Here is a 27,662-nt window from a genome sequence, read left to right on the forward strand (position 1 = left end):
TGTGTTCTGACTTCCCACCACACGCAAACAAGAATGAAACCCTGCTGGAGATTTGTTCCCACTGCTCCAGATGCTACCACTCCCGATTTCACAGATTAGCTGAGGCCTGGTGTGTCAAAAGGGGGCTGGCAATGAAGACAGAGATTCTAAATGAAGTCAGTCTCTATGATAAACACGCTAAGCAGTTACCATATTCTATAGCGGTGACCATATTTCTATTTGTTTTTAACTTTTTATTACGGCAACTTTCTAACACACACAAAGGCAGAGACACTGGGAACGTACAGCTGAAGCCCAGGCACCCATCACTCACCTTCAACAATTATCAAGTGATGCTCGATCTGACCTATCCTGCCTAACTCGCCCAGACTCTCTGAAGCAAATCCTAGGTATCTTATCCGTACATCAGAACGTAGCTTTCAAACGATAACCCACAATGTTATTACCACACTTTAATGGTAACAAGTGTTTTACTCTCAAATCATCAGCTCCAACTTGCCTAACTCAAAGACTTTAGTGTGTGTTTGTGTTTGAGTCAGGATCCATGTAAAGGCTATACAGTGCAACTGACTGATGCGTTTCTTCCATTCTTTTGCCCTGGAGGGTTCCCCCTCGGTGAGGTTCCTCCTGTCCCCAGCTTCTCCACCTTATTGGGTCATTGATGATACTGGACCATCTGACCCAGAGAGCTCCTGTCCCTATATGCACTTTCGTTTGGCATAAAAATAGCTTGACCTGATCTAACTATGATATGGACAATTGTTTTAAAGCCTGTTGACGAACAGTGGCCTTGAAACTAACCTTCAGAGCTTCATGAAGAAAGGAAGGGTCCTGAATGCCTGTGATTTCTCGTAGTTGGTTTAACAGCATTTGGCAGCTCTATATTTGAGAAACAAACAAACAAACCAGACAGGTCAGTCACAAAGCAAAGCTGGATATGTTTAAAGAATTTAAGTACAAGCAACCTGGATAATCAGATGTGAGACTGTATATTTACCTTCAGGAACCGAAAAGCTCCAAACAAGGAGGTACTGACTGTCAGGCACATTCTAAAATGCCAAATCTTGGGGTACCGGGTCATGATCTCGGGGCCGTGGGATCGAGCCCCATGTCGGGCCCCACACTTGGCACAGAGTCTGTTTAGGATTCTCTCTCCCTCTTCCTCCCAACCCCTTAACTGCAGTGGTGTGCTCTTCCAAATAAACAAATAAATAAAATCTTTAAAAATAAATAATAAAATAAAATAAAATAAAAATGTGAAATCCATTACTCTTCTAAAAGCTTAATCATGAAAAATGCTTTTGGTGCTTGTGGAAAAATTATGAGTAAAAACTATTAAGTAAATAAAACATTTAAATGTAATATCTAGCTCTCGTAGTAGCTGAAAGTGCCTGAGGTTTCTCTTTCCGGGAGTACACCATAACTAGGTCATACAAAGAGTCCAGGGAATTTGCATGGATGTCAAGATGTGCTATTTTCAGCTTCACTGCACATGCCATTTTTGTGTGTCATTTTTCACTGACAATAAATTTCCAGTCACGTAATTAACAAGTGATATCACCAACTTCATATTGAAAACCACGGGTTTGATGACTTAAAAAGAAGTACAGACGGAACCATGATTATCTGAATTATACATAAAATCCCAGGGGGAATAAAGTATGGAGTGCTTTCCCTTCATTAATCCGAATCATGGAAAAACCTATCTCGTTAACGTTCAGCTACCACAAGATCAGTTTATAATCCCTTTGCCGCTTATAAGTCTTCACTGGAACATTTTACTCTGTTTTGCACAAAGACAAAAGTTAACGTATAACACCTAATTTTTACAAGCAAGCTCAATAAAAAGAACTGGTTGGCCCAATTCCTTCAGATGATTATTGAAGACGAAATAAATCAGGGACGCCTGGGTGGCTCAGTCAGTTAAGCATCTGCCTTCAGCTCAGATCATCATCTTGGGGTCCTGGGATGGAGCCCCACATTGGGCTCCCTGCTCAGTGGGGACCCTGTTTCTCCCTCTCCCTCTGCTCCTCCCCTCGCTTGTGCACGCTCTCTCTCTCTAATATAAATAAATAAAATCTTAAAAAAATAGTTCAAATTTAATTCAGTGAGGGGAAATCATTCCTAAGGTTATTCTAGAGTTAAGTCCCAATTCAATGCTTGCTAACTCCCATCCACTATCTTTCAGTTAGTAATATGTCTCTAAGAGGCAGTCTATGCTCACTGTCAGCTGTAACAGAAACAGTATCCTATGTTTTTCAACAGCTGAGGGCCCAATGCAACACTTAAATATCACACAACTAGAAATAACCAACTGAAACAGCCCTGCACAGTGCTCAGAAAAGCAGCAACAGCCTTTCTGCTCTAGTCATGGGCCACGGTCACAGGCTAGAAATGGAACCCGACCCCGCTGAGATCAGCAGTCTTGGAGGCTATGAGTGTTGTCGAAGGCAGTCATTGCCTGAACATAGGGAGAGTGCTATCAGACTAAAAGGTGTCCAGATTTAGCCTTGGCAAATGTTGGAAACACAAGCATGGAATTTTAGAAGAACAATGTATCCGAAAGTTTTTTGGGGGGGGGGGGGGCATGTGGATGGCTCAGTCAGTTAAGCGTCCCACTCTTGACTTCAGCTCAGGTCATGATTTCAGGGTCGTGAGATTGAGCTTCAGGTCCTGTCTGATGCTCAGCATGGAGTCCACCGAAGATGCTCCCTTTCCCTCCGCCCCTCCCCCTGAGCATTCTCTCGCTCAAAAGAATAAATAAAAATAAAATAAAAAAATAGTGATAATAGGGGCACCTGCGTGGCTCAGTGGGGTAAAGCCTCTGCCTTCGGCTCAGGTCATGATCCCAGAGTCCTGGGATCGAGCCCCGCATTGGGAATCTCTGCTCAGCGGGGAGCCTGCTTCCTCCTCTCTCTCTGCCTGCCTCTCTGCCTACTTGTGATCTCTGTCTAATAAATAAATAAATAAATAAATAACCTTAAAAAAATAATGATAATAAAAATAAAAAGGGTTTTCTTCCCCCAACTGAATTCTAATTCCATTTTATTTCATTGTGCGAATCTATATATCTCAATCATATACGATTTTCTAAAAAATCAGAATCAACATGCCCCAAGAAGCGTGGGATAATACAGACCTTCCTCAACTTATGGTAGGGTCACATGACAGTAAACCCACTGTATGTTGAAAGTATCATTAGTGGAAAATGCACTCAATACACCTAACCTGCCAAACATCGTAGCTCACCTAGCTGACCTCAGATGTGCTCAGAACTCTTATGTTAGCCTGCAACGGGAGAAGGGCATCTAACACAAAGCCTGTTTTATAATAAAGTGTTGAGTAGCTCATGGGATATATAGATTGCTGCTCTGAATGTGAAAACGGGAACGGCTGTAGGGGTGCAGAAGGGCTGTAAGTGTACTGGTTGCTGACCCAAGATTGCATGGCTCACCGGCCCTGCCCAGCGTCACCCGAGAGAAGCATGTCACGTGGTGCCAGGCTGGGGCGAGATCAAAGTTTTAAATGCAGGGAATGGTTTCTACTGAATGCGCATTACTTCCGCATCACTGTAAGGTCGAACTATCGTGTCAGGGACCGTCTGTCATTGGGAGGAGGATGGGAGCAGCGTCATTAGCCCTGAACTGAAACCAAGACAGCAGCGGGATTGACAATCACACTGTCACCTCAAACTACTCTGTGCACCGACTGCCACTTAAGATTCACAGAAAATAATGCCAGTCAAAAATAGCAGCTAACATACACTGTCTACTCTCAGCCAGGTGTTGTTAGAAACATTTGTATAAACTAATTTCGCCTTTGTAACAAAGCCGGGCTCAGTGCTAGGCCCGTGCGACAGAGCGTGGGCATGGGAGGTCAAGGCACTTACACAAGGTTATGGCTACCGAAGGGCCACCTCCCTCCAGAGTCTACACTCCACTCTACGCCAGGCTGTACCTGAAAAGACGAGGAACACAGGCAAGAGTACCTATTTCATGAGAAACCAGGCAATTACTCTCTTCCTGTGTTTTGGTCTTAGTCTCTGCATCTTCCCAAGACCCCTCTGATCACAACCACAACCATGATCACATCACGGTGTGGTCAGTTCCAAAGGAGCCACCGTCAGGAAAGGACTGTACCTGAGGAAAACGCTATTTCTGACTCAATCTAAGGGCCATTACTCATAAGGAACACACTTATATGTGCCACTAAGGAGAAACACTGCTGCTCACTTAAACTAGGACAGGATGACATGTCAGTCAGGATGACACAACAGTCCCAGGACACATGTGAATGGGTCACACCAGCTTCCTGCAGCTCCACAATTTCTTATTTATGTGGAGAACTACAGCAGTTTTACCAGGTGCCCTGCCTGGCATGTGACAAGCAGTTCTTTTGCATGTTTCTAGGTAACAAAACCTAATAAACCTAGGCTGTCTTCCTTTCTTGGGTCCCAAAACACTGGACTGTAGCTTTGCAGGAAAATTTGAAACTGAGCTCATTCCTCCAGTGACGAATATTTTGCCTCACTTTAAATCAAACTTATACCCTGCTGTTCTGTTCTTTGCCTTTCTTCACCCACTTGCTTTTTTCCCACTTAAATGTCGAATCACAGTGTGATCTTTTATTTTTTTAATTATTTTTTAAAGATTTTATTTATTTGACAGTCAGAAATCACAAGTAGGCAGAGAGGCAGGCAGAGGTGGGGGGGAAGGAGGCTCCCCGCTGGCAGAGAGCCCGATGCGGGTCTTGATCCCAGGATCCTGAGATCATGACCTGAGCCGAAGGCAGAGGCTTTAACGCACTGAGCCACCCAGGCACCCCACAGTGTGATCTTTTAAAGTGGAAATGAAACTAACCACGTGGCACCAACAGTACGTATAACTCAACTGTCATGACAGTAGGAACAGCTATGACCAAGCCCATACATGTGCGGACAGTGATTAAGGACATCACCTCTGCTACCTGGAGGCCATCGATGTAAGGAGCATCTCAGTTTCAGAGATCTCATAATGCCAAATAAATATGAATCAATGAACTAGGTATTCAAGTGTTAAACAATTCACCAATCATTACATTTGTCTGTGGATTAAAGCTCCACTCCCCTTTCGCCACTTTGTAATAGAGAAGCAGTGAAACATTAATACATCTAGAATACACATAGGGAAAGAAAATAAACTCTAAGTTTCTCTTGTTTAAAAGCTACTGGGCACAGATGACAACTATGTAAAATCATTTTGTACAACTCTAAGAATAATATTCTACATTTTAATTCAAATCCAACCAGATCTTGCTATTCAAAGACCATTAACTGATTCTACATTTAACCTGCTCAACCTTTACTCCTACTGGTTCCCTACCTCACAAATACATCCTCTGTCATGCCTTCAGGTGTTACTTATACTACTTCCAGAAATGCCTCCTACATTCTGGCAACCTGCACTCAAGGGCTATATTCATCTTACCTCCTCCTTAAAGTTGACCCCAAGAACTCTGGTCCACACTACTCTCTCCCTTTCTAAACTCCCATATTGAGGGAACGAATGAGCTTGTGAATGAAAGGGACTTCCCCATCTTTACCTGGTATTTCTCATCAAATGGCTCTCTAGTTGTTTCAAATATGAAATTCTTGTCCACATAAAGCAAGAATCATACAACATACTATCTTATCTAAAGGACAGTGCTGGCAACAGTTGGGACAAACACATAAACACCTTCTTTGTTACAGGAACCTCAGTTGCCCCTGTATCCCTGTAATCCTTCCAACAGCCCTAAGAGGTAGGAATCATCATCGTCATCACGCAGATCAGGAAACTAGAGCTTACAAAACCCATTTTGTCATCAAATGTCTTGAATTAAAAGAAATCACGGATACCTGGGTGGCTCAGTCGGTTAAGTGTCAACTCCTGACTTTGGCTCGGGTCATGATCTCGGGGTCGTGAGCTGGAGCCCTGCATCGGGCTCCGCACTCAGCTTGGAGTCGGCCTGGGGTTCTCTCCCACTCTCCCCTTCCCCCTGCTAGCATGCTCGTGCATTCTCACATGCTCTCTTTCTCTCTCTCTTCCCTCTCAAATAAAGAAAATCTCTTTTCAAAAAGACAAATCAAAGATAACTATTATAAGCCCGAATACATTTCACGAGGATTAAGCCATGCTGACACACTTCACTCTCATGAACGTTTAGCCAAACCTATGTTCTGTGGTACCTTCAGCCCAAATCCTAAAAAGTGCTCTATGTTAAGTATTAATTTTACTGTAACAGACATATTAAGCTTATTAGAGTCCTAATGTATTACTAACTCAGTTTTTCCAGGCACTTCACAGGAAGCTGATTTAAATATTAACTTCATCATAACGACGAGGCTCTCTATACAGAGTACACACCCAGTGTGAGACAAGACAAACCCTTCTGCGCCAGGCATAATGAACTCAAATAACTGGCAAGAGCCAACAAGTTTGCATTTCCTTGGCTAAATTCACATTGTTTTCATAAAACAAAAAGCACTCTCTTTTCTTGCCCACAGGCAGTGAAGATAGATAGGTACACACAAATCTATAGAAAGAAGAAACCCAAGCTTTCTGACCTCAGCTACTCGGTGACTTTGGTCCAATCTAGTCCACTTCTCTTAAAGCAAAGACCGTCCTTCCTCCCACAATAAGCAGGGAACAGGACTAGTCACATAACAAAAACATTAAGGTAATCGAGTTTTTATAATAAACACTAACTGGTCAAATCCTACTGCAACTAAAATCAAACTCCCTTTGATCAGATGAGGCAAATCTGTGACATTACTAATTAAGAGTTTTATCTTTAAAACACCTATTTTGGCATTGTGGTGTGGAGCTTTCTAGACTGTCCCATTCCTTCAAACAGGGATGCTGTATCATTTTGACGCACACATTTCCTGATCTCAACTGTCTATTCTTCCAAAGACATTTCTAAATTTGAAACTAAGTGAATAGTTGATAAACGTTCTTTTACTCCAAAGAAGTACCAAAGTTCTTTGTAAGTGCGCCCAATAGAATTCCCTCCAAAATTAAAGATCGGCTTTTCCGATTTTAAGAAGAAGCTTAAATGCCCAAGGAAAGCAAAAGAAGAGCTTTAGGAATCAAAGGAAATCTATAGCAGCAACTCCAGAAATCCAGTCTGGACATCAGGGTCTCAAATGCATTCAGAGCCTCCCATGGACGGACCCTCCCACCTTCTACAAAACAAGGACCTGGCCATGGAAGTCCCTCATCCTTTCTTGGTTTTCTTTCCAGGAACAAATCCATGTTTATTCCAAACTCAGGTTTACCCACACTATGCCATAAGGACAGGACTCCCTAAAAAATGACAGACAGTAGTTTTTGGTGGGTAAAACGAAAACGCCTGAAATAGGGTTACTGACACCTCACTGTAATGATGCGAAAAGTAGGTTCATGGAGAAAAGGATTGTTCCAGTTCATCAATTGGCCCAAAGTTTTTTAAAAAACATTGAAAGCTTTTAAGATGTAGTCACTCTTATATGGTATAGAAGGGGTTGAAACTGGAATTAAAAGCCAGGGGGAAAAAAAAAAAGGAATTAATCATTGTTTCTCATCTCTTTTTTTCAAATGCACTGAGCAATTCCAACAGCACAGAAGGATACAGAGTGAAAAGGAATTTCTCTCTTCTGTCCAACCCAGTCCCACTTCCCAGGAGTAACCACTATTAATAGTTTCCGATATATCTTTCCAGAAGCAGCGGCCTATGCATATGAATATATCTTTTCATACTGAACATCGTGTTCATGAAACATTGTGTGAAACATTGTGTTCTTGCTTTTTTCATACTGTCGAACTCACTAAGACAATACTTTCTCATTTCTTTGAATACACGCCCCAGCCAAATACAAGAAAGGAGGCCAGGAAGATTTTACAATAAGGACATATGGAATGCATCTTCACAAATCAGAGAAAATGCCATTTTTAGCAAAAATTCAAAGGCTGAGAAACCAGAAAGATAAGGGCAAAGATACAGGAAATCAAATTTACATGCTTACAGTGTTACAAACCTAACAGTAAAATTAAAAGTTGTTAGGCGGGACTCAGGGTGCAGTTTCTATTTGTGATAAATAAGCAGGACATGAGAGTGGTGAGGGACTGGATTAGGAAAGGTTCTAAATGTCAGAATGAGTTTGGACTTAATCTGATGAACAATGGAAAATCATCACAGGTCCCTCAGCAGAGCATAAATATGAGGGAAAATAATGGTGCTCTAAGGGGATTAGTCCAGCACATGTGAACAGTCAGTTCAAAGGGAGCTAAGACTAGGGAAAGAAAGCTTACCCGTGAGTTAGAGGAGTACCAAATACACAGGTGTGATGAGACAGGGAGGGGGCCGAGAGGAGAACTGAAAAGGCAGGACATACAGCGAACATCTCAGAGATGGAAAAAATGAGGCTTAGTCAAATATTCAAAACTGGATGCCTGAGAGAATGCTGCTGGCAAGGACATAAAAAGTCACCAGCAAGAAAACCAACCAATGTAATACACCACACTATCAGAGTGAAGGGTAAAACACCTGATCACCTTGACTGAAGTAGGAAAAGCATTTGACGAAACACCTTTTCATGATGAAAACAATCAGAAAACTAGGAACAGAAGAGAATTTCAACATGATAAATTGCCTTTCTTAAAAAAAAAAAAAAAAATGAGGGCGCCTGGGTGGCTCAGTGGGTTAAGCCTCTGCCTTCAGCTCAGGTCATGATCCCAGGGTTCTGGGACAGAGTCCCACATCAGGCTCTCGTTCAGCAAGGAGCCTGCTTCCTCCTCTCTCTCTGCCTGCCTCTCTGCCGGCTTGTGATCTCTGTCAAATAAATAAATAAAATCTTAAAAAAAAAAAAGAAAACTCATAGTGAGCGGCATACTCAACAGTGAAAGACCAAACGCCACCCCCCTAAAATCAGGAACAAACCAAGGATGCCCACCTTCAGCAATGCTAGTCAGTGGTGTCCCCGAAGTCCTGGCCAGAACAATCAGGCAAGTAAAGTAAAAAGGTATCCGAATTAGAAAGGAAAAAGTACAACTAGCTCTCTTCACAGATGACAGGATATATACAACTCCAAAGAATCTACAAGAGTCACTAGAGCTGATAAACACATCCAGCGATGTTGATACAAAATCAACAGGCGAAAATCAGCTGTTTTTATACAGCAGCAATGTACGATCTGAAAAGGAAAATTTTTTTAAAGTTCCATCTATCATAGTATCCGGAAAGATAAAATACCTAGAAATAAATTTAACCAAGACTTGAACTCTGGAAAGCATGAAACACTGAGAAAAAAAGCTAAAGGAAACCTAAATAAATGGAAAGATAGTCAGGTTGATGGACTGGAAGACTGGATTAGTCAAGGTTCTCCAGAGAAAAGAACAACAGGGTGTGTGTGTGTGTGTGTGTGTGTGTGTGTGTGTAAATGAACCCTGTATTCCTAGTTTCCTGTCTAGATGGTGGGGGAGAAGTAATTTGTTGTAAGAAATGGGCTCTTGCATTGTGGAGGGTGTAAGCCCTGAGCTCTTCAGCTGACAAGTTGCAAACCCAGGAGAGCTGGACATGTAGTTCCAGTCTGAGGGGAGGAGAAGACCAATGGCCCAGCTGAACAGTCAGGTAGGTGATATTCCCTCTTACTCAGCCTTTTTGTTCTATTCAGGTTTTCAGTTGAGGGCATGAAGTCCACAGGCATTAGGGAGGGCCATCTGCTTTATTCAGTCTACAATTCAAATCTTATTCAGAAGCACCTTTACAGACATTCCTAGAATAACACTGGACCAAATATCTGGGCACCTCGGGGCCCAATCTGATTGACACACAAAATTAACCATGCAAAAGACCTATTATTATTATATCCAAAGTGACCTACAAATTCAATGCAATCTGTCAAAATTCCAACAACCATTCTTGCAGAAATGGAAAAGCTGATCCTCAAACTCTAAGGAATTTCAATGGGCCCTGACTAACCAAAACAATATTGAAAAAGAACAAAGTTGGAAGACTTACACTTCTGGATTTCAAAAGTTAAAAAAAAAGCTATCGTAATCCTGCCAGTGGAATACTGCACAAGGACAGACAAGGACAGAATTAGAATTTAGAATTTAGAAAAACCTATAATGTATGGTCAATCAATCTCTGACAATGGTGCCAAGACCATTTGATGGGGAAAAGTCAGTCTCTTCTGATGCTGGGACAAGTAGACATTCATGTGCAAAAGAATCAACTTGGACCCCTACCTCTACAATACACAAAAACTAACCCAAAATGGATCAATAACCTAAATATGTGAGCTAAAACGACAAAACTTTTTTTTTTTTTTAAAGATTTTATTTATTTGAGAAAGCGAGAGAAAGGGAGAGAGAGCATGAGCTGGGGGAGGGGCAGAGGGAGAGGCAGACTCACTGATGAACAGTGTGCCCAATGTGGGGCTCGATCCCGGGACACTGGTTTCATGATCTGAGCCAAGGGCAGACACTTAACTGACTGAGCCACCCAGGTGCCTCTATGATTTCTTTCTTTTAAAAGAAATCATAGAGGCACATGTTTAGCTTGGATTTGGCGATGGATTCTTAGATATGGCACCAAAAGCATGAGCAACAGAAACAAATAGTAAGTAGGACTTCACCACAATTAGAAACTTTTGTGTATCCAAAAAATAACATCAAGAAAATGAAATGACAACCTATAGGATGGGATAAATATTTCCAAATCATATATCTGATAAAGCTCTAGTATCCAGATTATATTACAACTCTTACAATTCAAACAACCGAAGACAAACAAATGCAATTCAAAAATGGGCAAAGGACATGAACAGACATTTCTCCAAAGAAGATGCCAATAAGCATATGAAAAGATGCTCAACAAGAGCCGTTTGGAAAATGCAAATCAAAATTATAATGAGATACCCCTTCACACACATGAGGATAGCTGCTATAAAACGAAACAAAACAAAAATGGAAAATAACAAGTGTTTGGAGAGGATGGAGGTGGAGAAATTAAAACCCTTGTGCATTGCTGGTGGGAATGTAAAATGTTGCACCTGCTGTGGAAAACAGTTTGGCAGTTCCCCAAAAAGTTAAAGAGAGAATTACCATATGACTCAGCAATTCTACTTCTAGGAATATACCCCAAAAAGCTGGAAACAGGTATGCAAATGTTTATACACGAATGTTCACAGCAGCACTATTCGTAAAAACCAAACGGTGGATACAATTCAAATGTCCACCAAAGGGAAAAATGGACAAAATACACAAAGTGCAATATTACTCCATCATTAAAAGGAATGAAACACTGATAGGTGCTACAACTTGGATGAAACTTGAAAACATTATACTAGGTAAAAGAAGCCAGACACAAAAGGTCACATATTACGTGATTCCACTTATATGGAATATCTAGAATAAGTCAACGGAGAGACAGCCGATCAGTGTTGCCAGGCGCTGGGCCAAGGAAGGAATAGGGAGTAACTGCCTTGTGGATAGGGGTTTCCTTTGGGGGTTTTGAAAATGTTTTTAGAACTTCATAGAGGTTACAATATTGTGAATATATATACTAAATGTCACGGGACAGGACACTTTAACATAGTAAATTTGGGGGAATCTGGGTGGCTCGGTCAGTCAAACATCTGACTCTCGATTTTGATTCAGGTCATGACTTCAGGGTTGTGAGACTGAGCCCCGTGTTGGGGTAAGCGCTGAGTGTGGAGCCTGCTTAAGATTCTCTCTTTTCTAGGGCGCCTGGGTGGCTCAGTTGGTTAAGTGACCAACACTTGGTTTTGGCTCAGGTCATGATGTCAGGGTCGTAAGATTGAGCCCTGTGTCCCGCTCTGTGCTCAGCACAGTCTTCTAGAGTCTCTCTCTCTCCCACTGCTGCCCATGCTCTTCTCATCTCTTTCTCTCTTTAAAACAAATAAATAAATCTTTAAAAAAAAAAAAAAAAAGATTCTCTCTTTCCCTCTGCCTCTGCCCCTACCCCCATGCTCTCTCTCGAAAAAAAATTTAATAGTTAATTTTATGTTATGTGAATTTCACTTCAATTGAGTGAAATCAAGAGGGATTTTTGCTTCCACATGCACACATACACCCCCAAAAATAAAAAGGACATCAGGGAACTACTAACTTGTACAAGAATATTGGAGAATAAGTATTTGTTTGGGGTAACTCAAATTTAAACTAACAGCCATCACTCAGCATGCTACCAGCACCTACTCACACAGATTTTTTTTTTAAGATTTATTTATTTATTTGAGAGAGAGAAAAGCACGTGTGTGCAAGCAGAGGGAGGGCAGACGGAGACGGAGAGAGAGAATCCTCAAGCAGACTCCGCACTGAGCACAGGGTCCGACGTGGGGCTGGATCCCAGGACACCTGAGCCAAAATCAGTGGTTGGATGCTTAACCCACTGAGCCACCCAGGCACCCCTCCTCATGCGGTTGGTTAACTTGGCTTTGTCCTTCTGGTATTCTGACCTCCCTTTGCAGGTAGAAAGCCTGGGTAGTGGGAATAGTGCTCCATAGTGCAGATCCCACCACACGTTAGCCTCGGAGTAAATCTCAACCTTTCAGGGCTTCAGTTTCCACATTTGGAAAATAAAGTAAACTGTAAGCTTTGGTGGCACCGGGTATGACCCTCAGATGAAATAATGCATATAAGATTTGTTAGTAAAATGAAAAAAAAAAAAAAAAAAAGAAAAAGAAAAGAAATGTCAGACGCTGTGACCTGCCCGTCCAGCAAAACTCGTCTAGATGTTGGGAGAACACTACCCACGTGATGGTTTCAGTGTGACCACTTACTAGCTGTGCCACTCTGCAACTCCTACTTCCTCCTCACACTAAATTTTACTTCACAAGGTGGCTCTGTGGGTTCCATGAGAACATACAACAAAGCACGTCATATGTCAAGTGGCAGCTGAAAAGTTTGGTTTTACTTATTTTTTTTTTTAACATTTTATTTATTTAAAAGAGAGAGGGAGAGAAAGAACAAACATGAGGGGAGAGAGAGCAGAGGGAGAGGTGGAAGCAGGTTCTCTGCTGAGCAGGGAGCCCAATGCAGGGCCGGATCCCAGGACCCTGGGATCACACCTGAGCCAAAGGCAGATGCTTAACAGACTGAGCCACCCAGGCCACTGAAAAAAGTCTGGTTTTAGAAAGGCACGCGTTCCAGGAAGAAAGTGGGAGTGGCTTGAGGTCCCAGCCCTGCTACTTAGCATTTGAGCTTAAGTAAGCCATATTTCCCATCTGCAACATGCGGGCCAAGAGACTTCACCTTCAAATCTCATTGTTAGGCCCTTATAAGCTATATTAGGAGCTGAGTCTCAGTGTCCTCATCAGTCATAAGACATAATAACTTACACCTTGCATAACTGTAAATATACAGAAGTATATACAGAATGTAGAGAAGTGCTTCAGGACATAACTGGCACGTGGCAAATACTATTAGAGCAGGTAGCTGTTCCAATGCCTGTGGCAGAAGTCCCTATGCAGCACCGGGTTAGAGCCAAGGACACAGATATGCAAGTACCACTGTTTAAACAGCATTTGCAAATAGAGGAGGAGTCATTGGCAAGTCGTGATTCAAAATGCAGACTTGGATGAAGTTAGTAAAAGGAACATTAACAGCCAGGAAAGCTAACAGGTTAGCCCCTCAGTGAGAAGAAAGGTAGAAGAACCAGAATAATACAGGTTCCAAATGTCCCAAGGGAGAGAGTTCGGGAAGTAAGGCAGTTGTACAGTGAGCGTAGTAACAGGTCACTGTCTAAGAACTCCTTCTATACCCTCGAGTCGTAAGATTTTAAAATTGTAAGATGAAGACGAGAAACTCAAACATATTTTCCAAGACTAATTTTCCTAAGAAAGTTGTTGTTTTGTTTTTTTAGTTTTTAGGAAAAAGCAGAACAATTGATAGTAAGTGGGAATAAAGGCAAATGCCAAAATAAACATCAACCAAACAGTGGCAATGAGGAATCATCACATACAAAAGCAGGAGAAAGGGGCTTGAGTTGGTACTTGAATAACCAAGGAGGAATGGCCAAAAGAATTACTTCTGTAAGGCCACAGAATTCACCAGAAGGTGGTTAGTCACTGGTCGCCTTGGAGAGATCAGTTTCATTCCCAAGAGACAAATATTAAAGCCTACTATTGGCAAGGCTCTCCTTGGGTGGCCTGGGGAATGCTGATCCCATACAGTCACTGCCCTACGATCTAACCTTCTGGTGCCTGGTCAGCCTCTCTGCATGCCTCTGGGCAATCAGACCTCTTTCTTGAGGGAGCCTAGACTGGTCCCCCACAGCTGTCTCCTAACTGGATGCTTGTCCTGAGGCCTGCTGCCACCAACAGCTCTGCAGGGCAGTCTGGGAATCCATATGCCTCAGACCAGGGGCTGCGCCTCCTATCACCCAAGAGTAGATCTTGCAAGGGTCTGATTTCCAAGTTTTCCACAGTGAGTTGAAATTACAATATAACTGAGAAAACGCTTAAGGAAAGAAACAGGTGGACTTAGAAACTCTGGTCGAAAAGTAAACAAAACTGAAGTAAGGGACTGGACAAGTTCAATCGCTGGATAGGGCAGAAGTCAATGTCATTGCTGTTTTGCTGGAGGACTGGGGACACGTGCATAGCTAAATGGAAGGTGGGAATTCTGCACAATAGGAAAGAGCGTCTCAAAGTCATCACCCAGGAATGTCATCCAAAGGCAAGCTGCGATTCAATAGGTCTAGGTGCATTGGTTTGTGGAGCCTGTTTAGGTCCCTGGTATAAATACTCCCACGGTGACAATTTCAAGCTACCAACAGGAGGCCCCCGGACGCAGGGCTGGAAAGAGATGTACACAGTCAGACGGAAAGGCAGCCTGAGCTGGCTCAGCGCACCCACATCTCTACATTTCCAACAAACTCCTGGGGGATGCAGAGGCTGCTAGCCCATGGACTGCTAGCCCACTGACAACGAAGGTGTCTGGGGCTTAGGCTAGAATCAAGGAAATGTGAGATGACTTAGAAGGGCAAGGAGGGGCATCACTTAGCTCAGAGTTTCTTGAGCTCAGCACTATTGACATTTGGGGCCAGATAACTCTTTGTTTTGGGGGCTGTCCTATACATCACAGAACGTTCAGCAGCATTCCTGGCTTCCACCCACTGAGGCCAGTACATCCTCCTCCAGCAATCCCCATCAAAAAGCTCTCCAGACACCACGGATGGAGATTCATCTCTAAGAAATGAAGAAAGAAGGGAAGGGTGGTACCTCTTACACCAAGAGAAAAGAGATAATGAAGAGGAAACACAAAGAGCAAAAAAAATAAGACATCTCCTTACAGAAACAAAAACAAACACCCTCCATCTCTTTTGATAGCAGCAGGCTCAGCCAAGTAGAAGCTATATATTTAGAAAGAATGAAGGGAAAACTGAGTTTAAAACATCAGGAGAGTTCTGGAGGGTAAAAGAAAGGTTCTGACCTAAGACAACGGGTCCATTGACTCAGAAGTAGGATCAAGGCTATCTTGGGCTCTTAGACTCAGAATTTCTTGAGTTCTATCCTGGCCGTGCCATTTGCTAGGTGGGTGATCTTGGGCAAACTATTTAATAAATGTAAGTCTTCCTATATGAAAACTTCACGGAGCGGCTCTAAGTCCCGAGATGATACAGGTTAAGTTCTGAGCACAGGGTTGGGCATATACTATATGTTCAATTAACGTCAGCTCCTGCTACTACCAGCATCATTATTTTCCTTAAAAAACATCTGCTTCACTTGGCTACCACTTACATTCCTTCAAGGAAATATGACACATGGAAAGATCTTGCCTGGCAAGGCGCTACTTGTCACTGCTTTTTACAAATATTGTACTCATTGTGTGAGCAGAAACTATCTGTAGCTGAAGAGACATTAAAGTTGTGAGAGCCAACCCAGCGCTAACGGGCTGGTGTTCCGAAAATCACAACTAACGAGACAAGGTAAATGCGAATGAAAAGCCAGTAAATCAAGAGAAAGCAAAAAGGACATTAAATTTTCACGGAAACTGGCAGGTTTTCATAGGGCTCCAGGCAGCGTCAGGAGCATGTGATGAATCCTCGTGCCGTTGCCAAGGAGGACAGGTTTGTAAGAACCAACCTGACTTCAAGTTGTTTATCCTACAGTAACAGTAAATGTTGCTGCTGGTTGTTTTTTGTTGTTATTGTTGTTGTTGTTTAATCTAAGTCAAGAACTGATTAAAACACAGAAATCTGTCTGTTAAGAAATCTCTGTAGCTGTTCGAATTACCAGTGGGCAGTCTGGGGTGTTAAGCAACATCACAAAGTATCCTCTTTCAGACTCTAGAGAACATATTCCAAGGGTGCTGCATTTTTCTCACTAAAATTCTTGGGAGGCTATAAAGGGTTCTGTCTGTCCCCATGCACCACTGACCAATAAAGGAAGGGCTGCATTCTAGGTTTTAAATAGCTTCCTGGACGGATAGCTCTTCTCAACCGGAACTGAAGACCCTTTAAGGGAAATGCAGAGTGCCTCCGAGAATCCAAAATAGAGTCCATTCTAACATGAAAGACGGGGAAATTACTAAAATCCTTCCTCTGAGATGCGAACGGTACTTTCCCTCGATAAGATTCCTTCAACCTAGCCTGCTAATTCAAGCATTTTCATTAGCAAAAACAAAAGGGGCAAATATTATCAAGCATTCCAAGCTTATCAGGCTGCCTGTATGGGGAGAATGACCAGGAAGAACAGCGAATGTCATCACTCCGCAGGTGGCCAAGAGTCAGGGTACTCCAGCCAGCCTCAGCCAAGTCAAGTTCCAAGTCTTCCCAAAATAGCTATGACTTACATACAAGTGCTCATCAAACACCTCACATACAAACCCCGAGTGCCGAGAGAGAGTGCTCAAACTGTGGCAGAGGTAAACGAAGATGCCGCTGATGACCAGGCACGTGGTCCCCCAACATATTTAAATATGACCTACTCTCCCCTAAATAGCCTCTCCCCTAAACCAACGCAACTATCTCAAAACTCCGATTTTTCCCCACCTGTTCTGAAGTCACTGTCCTAAAAACAAATAGAAATGACCTGTGAAACCAGAGAAAATCCTGACTCAGAGACCATTAGGTATTTGCAGACACCGAACAAGAGCATCCCCATTAGAAATCAGCAGCACGTGAAGGACCATCCATGTTACTTTCATTTTGGAGCCCAGGACCTGGAGGACATTAAAAAGGAAATGGGTTCACTACACCCCACGGGTCTCCTGTGTGCACAAAAAGAATACACAGGCACAAAAGGTTTCCCACGTGGAAGTAGCTGACAGCTCTGCATTGTAAATATTTTTATGAAATTCCTCATTTCCAGACTCTCACTGGAATACTTGGCACAGGTCTCTCATTCGGTCTCGAAAAAGCACAGCAGTGGAGGGGGGAGGAGGGGGTGTTAAGTTATAACTTTCCAAAGTAACATTAGAAGACGATCTCGAATTGCCCACTTAACCAAGTTTCTACACACGGCATTATCAGCCTTTTGATTTCTCCCAAACCAGTGTTCCGCTCTCACCAACTCAGCCCAGAAATCCTTGTATCGATTTCAATCTTCTGAGATAATAGGAACAGGAACGCATTTACGAGAATACCTTCTATTCACCGCGCTGTTCCTCCTCCCTCCTTAAAAATCTACTAGTGAATGCACCCGGCAGACTGCTCTCAGTTTATTTTAAAAAGAAAGAAAAGAAAAAAGAAGGGGGCTGCTGGGGTAAGGGAAGGGAGGGAATGGTAACCAGGACCCCTGGTCTTCCACACGGTGTTCATCAATCCCTGCTTTAAGTCAGGTAAGTTCGGTCTGCTTCAGACACTTGAAAACAGTAGTGCCAGAAAAGGGACTAAAAACCACCTTAGCGGCCCTTTTGAGAAGTTTCTCACCCAGGTCAGGGCCCAGGAGCGCTCCCCCTAAAGATCCCTGATGCACACAACCCCACGTCCTGCCCTTTATAGCTGGTTCTCCAAAACACCGACTCCCCCCGAACTTCAGCTCGCCCCCGACGCAAGCCTTGCAAAGACCTAGCGCCCCCCACCCCCCGGGTGCACCGCCCTCGCCCCCGCCCAGCCGGCCGCCGGTGCCCTCCGCAGCCCCCGTCCACCCCGCACCCCGCGCCCCGCAGCCCCGCAGGCCTGCCCGGGGCCCGCGCCGATCCAGCCCACGCCCCGCAGCCCCCTCCCCGCCCGGGACCCCGAGCCACCCCCGGCCCTCGCTCGCCGCCGCGGGGCCCACCGAGCCGTGTCGGTCGGCTGCTCTGGCCGCGTCGTCCTGGTGTAGCTCCGCAGTCATGGCCGAGGCGCCCCTCCGCGGGTCATCCGGCTCCCGCCTCCGCCGCCGCCGCCAGCCCAGCCTCGCAGAAGAAGGAGGAGGTGGAGGCGGAGGAGGAGAAAGAGGAGGAGGAGGCCCCGCCCCGCCCTCCGCCCCGTTCGGGCCCCGCCTCCGCTCCGAGCGCGCCGGAGGCTCGCCCACACGCCCCGCCCCCGGCCCGCGCGCGCACGCAAGGCGCGCGGCCGAGGGCCGAGCGCCTCTGCGTGCTCCCGCGCACGCCGCTCTCTGACCCGGCGCGGGTCACATGACCCCCAGGCCCCGCCCGCGGCTAACGGTCAGCTGCGCCGCCCCGCGGAGTTCGCGTTCAGAGCTGCGGGAGCCCGGGAAATGGTCTTGGCAAGTGCGGACGCTGCGCTCCCCGGTATAGTTCTCCGCGCTCTGCCGTCAGAACCCACTCATCTGTAGGACTCGCTGCCGCCTCACGCCTGCCCGCAGAAGAGCTCAAACTGTCCTCCACCTGGGAACCCGTGTGGGGACCGCGCGCGGGGTGGTTTCCCACCTGGCCGCGCCGCCGCTTCGAAGTCCGGGAACAGGAAGGACTCCCGTGGTCTTCCAGGGCCGGCGGAGGCTGAGCGCTGCGGTCTGTCCCCAGACGGACCAGCCCTTCCACGCACGGTATCCCAGCGTGGTACCCGGATACCCCTGGGCCCGGCGGGCAGCAATTGCCGAGTTGTCCCATTTCCGGTTTTCTGCAGTTCCAACCACAGCTCGGTCCTATTTGGTTAAGTTTGAGCCGGATGCTGTGACGGCATGTTAAAAGCTAAGATGCCGCCCCCCCACCCCACCCCCCGCCACACCCAAAACTGTATTTTCAACAATTCGGTGGAAATGTTAACTACTAACCATGTTTCACATTTATTCACATGTATCACGACGACAATCCAGCTGGCACCCTTTTGGCTGTCCCCAGTGTATGCGGAGACCCGGTGTGGAAGAGCCTCTTTTAGGGGTAGGGTTCTACCATTTTCCCGGTGCAGGCCCCTGGCGGCATCTTGGGTGTGAGTTGCATGTGGAGGGTGACCTTTCCTGTGCTCCTGGCATTGTTGTCCGTGTGATTGTGATGTTTCACCTGCAGGGCTTTCTAGTCTGCATGTGGGCACAGCTTGTGGCACGAGGAAACAGGTACAGTGCAGGGGCGGCTCCCCTGGGAGGAGACCTGCCTGGTCTCGGGAGTCTGGGCCATGACTGCAGCTGCTGCTTCCTTACCTGGAGACACAGAGGCGCCCCTTTCCTTGACAGGTAACCCGCAGAGTGATCAGAATCTTCCACCCTCAACAGGCTGTGTGTGTGTGTCCGATGGTTGCAGGACTTTCATGTTTATGTCTTTGCCTTTTTTTTTTTTTTTTTTTTTGTAGTGAGTAATCCAGAGCTGTGCACATGGTCTCAACTCAGCGGTCACTGCAAAACCAGTTGGTTTCTCAGTCTGGCTTATTTGGGGCATTAAATACATTTAAATTACTAGAAAGTGCTATTTCTGTGTGTCTTTACCATGTCTGTGGGGCAACTCTTGTTTGTCTTTGCCTGCTCATTTTAGGAAACTGCTTATTTAATGTTGGTAAACGGGGTGGAAACCTGTAACTTTTCCACGAAAATTTCCTTAAAAGACCACCAGGGACCACCTATGCCCATATTTCTGAAACAGATATAAACAGGCCATTTGATAAATACAGACCCCTGAATTCTGATTCTTTCTGCTATGTGGTTCTAAACAGAATTCCAGATCTAATAAATTTGATAAAATCAATTTGAGGGCTCTAGATCTGATAGATACTCTTAGCCTCCTTGGGTTTAAGTACCACCTGATCTTGGACATGGTAATCAGCTAGAGACACTCCGTCCAACCGTGGTGTTTCATGAACAGTCTGCATCAGTGCTTGGCCATCAGTTGGCAAGTTTCGTGGTGATCAAGTATCCAAAGTGGACATCATGGACCATGGGCTGTCACCACAGAAAATCCCTTCTTATTCCCCCTAAAAACCCATACATGAAGGTTCCAGAATAATTACATTCTTAGTTGACAATCATTTCAGGAGTGTTCAGGAAAATAAAAAATATTGTTAAGGACCGATAGCAAGTAACTGACATAATGTAAAGAGGGAATAGTTTTTCAGAGTATTTTCCTGAGGAAGAAATTGAATTTTTTTTCTTTCTCTGGAAACTTTTTGTCTCCGTGCTGTTACTTTTTCTGAGTCAGTGAATTTACATTTCTGCTTCTGATTTTCCTCACACCCAAAATGTAGTTTGTATTACAGTAAAATCATCCCATTTCAGTGCTGTTGAGTACTTGGGCAGAGCTTGCATGGGATAAATGACAATGAAGGGAAAGCGTTAGGAAGAGAATAAAGGGTAAGAAGGGTGTGTATACTTCTCTTCTCTGCCTCATTCTGTGAGCAGTGCTTGCCCCTGGCTTTGGAGCAGTTGGATCTGAAAGCTGGAGGCTCAGGCTGATGGACAAGTATGGTTATTCTTTGAGCTATGGATTCCTTTCCGGGAATGATGGAGTCACAAATGTCCTTATGTAAGGGCTAGCTTCTTAGCAGTAGGAAAATGGCCTTTCTCACTATTTTTAAAAGAATATGGATATTTCTGTTATAACTCCTAGATTAAAGAATTAGATGATATACATACAAGGTTAAGTGCTAGGTATTAAGAAAGTGTTTCAGAAAAGGCTCCCTTTGGCTATTTGAAAAGTAAATGCATTTCTAGCCTTCCTGAAATGTGTACTGTAGGCAAATGTAGTTTGTGGGGAATCGAAACAACTTTCAACAAAATGAGTGAGTTCATTTCCGTTTTAGAGGTATTGGCCTTGGTATTCAAAATAATAACCTCCCAGTCCCCTTCTTTTTGTTTCTCTGGAAAATATAAGCAAACACTAAAATAACAATAAACCCTCTTAAAATCAGTTTTCTTCAGAATTCATAAAAGCCTTCAACTCCTGGGATTCAGTTTTCCTTTTATAAGAAGGAGAAAATAACTTTAGCTTCCAGATTGAAAGGTGGTAATAAAGAACCAGGATTAAGCCCATTTCTTCAAACTTGATTTTTGACAGCATTCTAGACCGGTGGGCATAGGACAGATTTTTAGCAAATGGTGCTCAGACAGCTCGTTTTCCATATAAAAAATTAATTTTGGACTCTTACATCATAAACAAATCAGTTTTAGGTTGACTAAAGACTTGAATGTAAAAAAGCAAAATCAAAAAATTTTAAAACACTCAATTGGAGAATAGATTTTGAGGACGGGCACTTTCTTAAATCAGATGCAAAAAGTATAGTCCATACAAAAAAAAAAAACTGGTAACTTCAATTATGTTAAAATTAAGAATTTCTCATCCAAAGGTACCATTAAAAAAATGAAAATACCCACAAACTGGGAGAAGATATTTGCAACACATACATGTAACTAATAACATTTTAGTATCTAGAACAAAACTTCAAAACCTTGGCACTGGTACCTTACTGGGGCAGATGCTTCCTTGTTCTGGGAGCTGCCCTGCGCATCGTAGGCTGTTTAGCATCGTCTCTGGTCTCTCCCTACCAGATGCCAGAAGCTCCGCACCCCGCCTGTAATCGTCAAAAACGGCTCCAGGCATTGCTAAATGTTTCCTAAATAGCAAATTCTCTTCTAGTAGAGGACCACCGATCTAAACTAGGTGAACAACCCTTACGAAAGAGACCGTGCACTTGAAGAAAGAGCCAAAGACCTCTGTAGGCACTTCACAGATAGGAAACTCAAGTGTATAAAAAGATTCTAAACCCACTAATGATCAGGAACACAGGAATGAAAACTACAATGATGCCATGTCATGCATATAATGGATGAAAGTTTTAAAATACCACAATAACAAGTGTTGGCAAAAATGTGGAGCCATGGGAGAACACCTACACATTGTTTAGTAGTGTAAATTAGCACAACCACTTTGGAAAACAGTTTGACATCAAGTACTAAAATTTAAAGTTGTGTATGCCTTACAGCCAGCACTTCCCAAATAATATCCTAGAAAAATTCTTAAACGTTACCAGGATATGTGTACAGAAATGTTCATAACACTTTTAATAGCAGATGAAATGGGAATCAACCGAAATATATCAACAGTAAAACTGATCAATTTTTTGTATAGTCATTCAATGGAAATATATATAGTAGTTAAAATGAATGAATTACAGCTATGCAATATCAAGGATGGATTTCAGGAATATAATATTCTAAAGAGCAAATCACAGAAGATGGCATACAATATGATTCCATTTGTACAAATTACAAAAATTGTCAAATAATATATAGTCCAGGGAGATAAACACATGCCTAAACTACTATTAAGACCCTAAATGTTATGAACACAAAATTTGGACTAAAAGCTCTGAGGGAAGGAGAGGGGAAGAGAGGGGAAAGGGTATATAGGGGAACTTACAGATAATTGGTAATGCTCTGTTTTCATAAATCAAGTGGTAGATATATGAGGCTTTGTCATATCATTTTATATACATTTTATGTATGTAAAACATTAAAAGAACATTATTCTAAAATTAAGATCAAAAGGAAATCTTTAATAATATTTCTGTGCCCTCCAAAATACAGAAAACACAGTCTCTGTAGTTTACAAAAATTACTCTTTTACATTGGGTGATGCATGAGGCAGCATTTTAACATTCTGTCCTAATAAGTAGAAATTATAATTTGACTGTCTTCAAGATAAATGAAAAATATTACCATTCCATTTTATGCAAAGTGTGCAAAAAATCCAGATCTTAGGTGACACCCAATGAGTTAGTCATTTTATAAAACATTTTCCCTTTTGGCTTCTAGATTTGGGGAATGACTTCCTGTGTCAAAGTTGGGGCCTCCTATAGAAACCAGAAACCTGCTTTAAGATAAAAGCCAGAAAGCTACCCGGGAAAAGCAAATGTATACTTGTATAAAATGTGTAATATGTATATATTTATGCACATTATATATGTATATATATAATTATAATATGTGTAATATATAATGTATAAAATGTATAAAAGCAAATTGTATAATGCAGCAAATACTGGAGCATAAATTGGAGCTTAAGGTGACTTAATTTTTCACTCAGGACACCACTGAAGTGAAAAATCTTTCCTCTCAAAATACCAGAATTTGAAAAAGTAGATGGAGCAAGAGTAACTAATACCAACTTGGCTTCAGAAATGCAAATGTTTTTACTGATCTGGGACTTGACTCTGGAAGAAAAGAGAACATTTTTAGAGGAAGTAATAACTTATTTATTTATTAAATAAATAGCATTTACAGGCTAGGTGGTGTTACGAGAGCTTCGCATTTATGAACTCATCCTCACAATGCGCTGTGAAGTAAGTGCTGTCATTATTAATACCTCGTTCACAAATGAGGAAACCAACAAAGAATGGTTAAATACTTTGCCCAAGATTTTTCTACTAATAAAGATAGAGCCACGATTCTAAGCTAAGCAGTCTAGCTTTCTTTCTATATGCCAAGGTAAAAAATAAGATTCTGGATGATTAAGTAGAAAAAAGATCCTGTAAAGATTTCTCTGAGGAGGTGCCATTTGTACAGAGTTGACAAAGACAATGAGACACTGGGCCCTCTATCAAAGACTAGTTTTAAGAGGATTAACCAAGTCCCAGTTTGCCTGGGGCGGTTAAGGTTTACCCCTATTTTCCCAGCATGATTATTAGTAGCTTCTTTCTCAAGCTTCTAGGTTTGGATGATAAATTGTATGGTCATCTTACTGACAGTTTATCTTTTTTTTTTTTTTTTTAAACCCTACCCCTAAATGTGATGGTATTAGGAGGTGGGATTTTTTTTTTAAATTTCTTTATTTATTTGACAGAGAGAGAAATCACAAGTAGGCAGAGAGCTAGGCAGAGAGAGAAGGGGAAGCAGGCTCCCCACTGAGCAGAGAGCCCGATGTGAGGCTCGATTCCAGGACCCTGGGATCATGACCTGAGCCGAAGGCAGAGGCTTTAACCCACTGAGCCACCCAGGCGCCCCCTGACAGTTTATCTTGAACATAAACAATTCCTAAAGAATCACACCATAGTAATCCCAAAGTCACTGAGGTATAGCTCAAATGCAAATCTCTAGCCGAGTCTGATAACAAGAACTAGTTAACCTGTTTCAGAAGAACACAGCCAGGGGAAATAGCCGGCACCCTATTGAAAGCGCATGGGATCACTGCCTTGAGTCCCATGCCCTTAAGGGACTGTAGCTTTTTCAGTTTTGTAACCCAACTTCCGTAGCATTTAAGCCTAGAGGTGCCTGAGAGCCATCCCTGGAGAGTTAGAGACACTGTAGAGTTAAAAGGAGAGAAAATCTTTGATGGTCTCTGCCAAGGGGGGCAGAAGTTGAATGAGGTTTTCTGTCCCCATGGGAGAAACGCATTTAGAATTTTGGACCTGGGATGTTGAAGGTAAGAACATTAAAATTCTGAAACAATTGTTTGTTGTAATATTTATTGTATCCTTTACTTATCCAGAGTAACAAGAAACTTAAAACCAAAGGAACAAGGTGCCTAACAGACCATCTGGACTCTTCAGCCATTTCTTTGAGGAGCTGCAATGCCCTAGAGGGGGTGTCACTTGCTTTAAGGAGTACAGGTAAGTACTGCGTTCCCTACGCCCTTCAGAGAGCTAGTCTGGGCAAATCAGAGTGCTCTAGTACCAAGGAGTAAAAAAGATTTAGAGAAGTACTTGGTGTAAAATTATTAGTCATGTTATTGGAAGTAGAGAATTCTCAACTCTAGAGAAAAGATAACAGTGATCCCAACAATTATTGATTATCAGTCATTTCATTGGCAAACCAAAGAGAATGGGACAATGGCAAAACCAACACTGAGTTGATCACGGTGAGTAGGTCGGTGATCTGGTTATAAGCTCATGGAGAGATCACCATGAAAATATTTTCAACATTACGAAATGACAAATAAGTTTTGATTTTTACAAAAACTAAATCTGCATTGCTCAAACTGGATAGGATAAAGAGCCCCTTTTCTATAGCTCTGTGACAAGGAAGCCTACACGTTCAGCACAGGTTATAAAGATTCCTGGGGGGAGGCTTCTTGAAACAAAAGTTTAACAGATGTGACATTTTTGTTTCTTCTCTTGGCTAGGAATTCATTCTCAGTATTTAACAGTACTGGAAAAGCTATGACATAACTTTTGGCTTTCCTACCCACGTACATTCATTAGTTAGGAATCTCTCTGTTGGTTATCATAAATCTGGGGGCACCTGGGTGGCTCAGTCAGCTGAGGTGTCTGACTCTTGATCTCAGCTCAGGTTTTGACCTTGGGGTTGTGGATTCAGGTCTCGCATTGGGCTCCATGCTGGGCATGGAGCCTACTTGAAAAACAAAACAAAACACTGAGGGCACCTGGGTGGCTCAGTCGGTTAAGTGCCCAACTCTCGATTTTAGCTCAGGTCATGATCTCAATGTCATGAGATCCAGCCCCGTGTTGGGCTCCATGCTCAGAAGGGAGTCTGCTGATGATTCTCTCTCTCTTCCTCTGCCCCTTTCCACCCCCACGCTCATGCTCTCTAAATAAGTAAATCTTAAAAAAAAAAAAAAAAAGCAGAGTCAGAACACATAAGAAAGGACTGACAAGGGGTGTATGCCCCAGTTTTGCAGCTTTACTCAGGCAACAGGCCATAGTCAGAGCATGACATGAGGTGGCAGAAATGCTGATAGGAGACCAAGCAGGCTTCTGGCCTGAGGAACCATGAACTAGAGGTTAGGCCAAATATACTCACCCAAGAGTGAGGAGAGAATTGTGAAAAGGAGAGAGGTAGAGAAAAGGATCCCTAGGTTTTTGTGCGGATTCAACCCAGGTCCCTGGCTACCCTTCTACCACAGACACAAAACACCTCAAAAAGGACAAAAGAAAGCAGATGAGCTCTGAGCTGTTGCCTACATCCAAGTGAGACCATTTGCGGTTTGAGTCTCACCAAATGAATTCACTTCTAAAGCACAAAAACATCAGCATTCACTGGAGGAAGATTTTACACACACATACACACACACATTCTCTTTACCCTTTAGACATAACAGAATTCAGAGTCTCAGTAAAACATAGTATGCAGGATACAATCCAAAATTACTTGATATGTAAAGAACCAGGAAAATATGACCCATTATCAAGGGAAAAGACAGGCCAGATTAAGATGTTAGAATTAATCAGACAAGAACATTGAAGTATCTATGACAACTATACTTTGGAGTAAAGGAAAACACACTGATAATAAATGAGAAAACAAAAAAACCTCAACAGGTAATTATAAAATATAAATAAGAACAAAAATGAAAAAACTTCGAACTTAACCATTCAGTATCTGAAATTAACAAGTCATTGAATTGGCTTTATTATAGGGTATGCATCGTGTAAGGGAAAAATTATGACATTGGCTTGTGGTGTGTGTCTATTTAGATGTAATGCTTATGACAACGAACATAAGTAACGGCGGGGGCTGGTGAATGGAACCAAACGATTGCAGGATTACTGAATTTTATGGGAAAGTGCAGTAAAAGACTAAAAAGACTATGAGGAAGTAAAAATATTTATTTTAATTCCTAGCATAACCACTAAGTAAATTGTGCAAAAAGTATAGCTAAAATGCTAATAGGTAGGGCACCTGGGTGGCTCAGTTGGTTGAGCGACTGCCTTCGGCTCAAGTAATGATCCTAGAGTGCTGGGATCGAGTCCTGCCCTTCTCCCTCTGACCCTCCCCCCATCTCATGTTGTCTCTCCATTCTCTCTCTCTCAAATAAATAAATAAAATCTTAAAAAAAAATAAAATGCTAATAGGTAGTCTTTCGTGGATATTAAAAATCAAAAAGTTCAAAAGTAGGCAGAAAAGGAAGAATAAAAAATCAATATAGAAAACAAACATTAAAATGGGAGATTTAAATCTAACCATATCAATAACCACTTTAAATAATAGTGGATTAAATATTCCAATTAAAAAGCAGAAATTAACAAAACAAAATTAAAAGGAAGATCCACGTACGCCATATGCAAGAGATGCACTTTAAATATAAAGACATGCACAGGCTGAAGGAGAAGATACACCATGCGCCATGGACTGAATGTTTCTGTCCCCCCAGATTCATATATTAAAACCTTAACCCCCAATGTGATGGTATTAGGAGGTGAGACTTTCCAGGGGTGATTAGGTCATGAGGGTGGAGCCCTCATGATGAAATTCGTACCCTATAAGAGACCCAGGAAGCTCCCAAGTCCTCTTTCCCTTATGTGGAGATACACGAAGTTGGCAGTCTGCAGCCCAGAAGAGATCCCTCACCAGAACTTGACCATGCCGGCAC

The 27,662-nt window shown here is 42.9% G+C and overlaps 2 protein-coding genes across 6 annotated transcripts in view; one reads left to right on the forward strand and one right to left on the reverse strand.

The window, feature by feature from the left end:
- USP28 (ubiquitin specific peptidase 28) overlaps positions 1-18,376 on the reverse strand; it is a 59,070-nt gene extending 40,694 nt beyond the window's left edge. For 4 of the 5 annotated variants that reach the window (XM_032838310.1, XM_032838307.1, XM_032838309.1 and 1 more), the window contains exons 1-2: positions 18,248-18,376; positions 802-879 (exon numbers count right to left, since the gene is read on the reverse strand). In XM_032838310.1, the coding sequence (XP_032694201.1) occupies positions 802-879; positions 18,248-18,304 (135 nt within the window). In that variant the 5' untranslated portion in view covers positions 18,305-18,376. Of the gene's footprint in view, positions 1-801; positions 880-17,536; positions 17,631-18,247 lie in introns of those variants that run through there. The other variant, XM_032838308.1, reaches the window with a different exon arrangement.
- Positions 18,377-23,664: 5,288 nt separating this feature from the next.
- The window catches only part of HTR3B (5-hydroxytryptamine receptor 3B), a 39,836-nt gene continuing 35,838 nt past the window's right edge, over positions 23,665-27,662 (forward strand). The window contains exons 1-2 of the mRNA XM_032838415.1: positions 23,665-23,676; positions 24,822-24,942. Of these exons, the coding sequence (XP_032694306.1) occupies positions 23,665-23,676; positions 24,822-24,942 (133 nt within the window). The remainder of the gene's footprint in view (positions 23,677-24,821; positions 24,943-27,662) is intronic.

Source organism: Lontra canadensis, unplaced genomic scaffold (assembly GCF_010015895.1).
Source record: "Lontra canadensis isolate GAN:19392208 unplaced genomic scaffold, GSC_riverotter_1.0 scaffold104, whole genome shotgun sequence".
NCBI lineage: Eukaryota > Metazoa > Chordata > Mammalia > Carnivora > Mustelidae > Lontra > Lontra canadensis.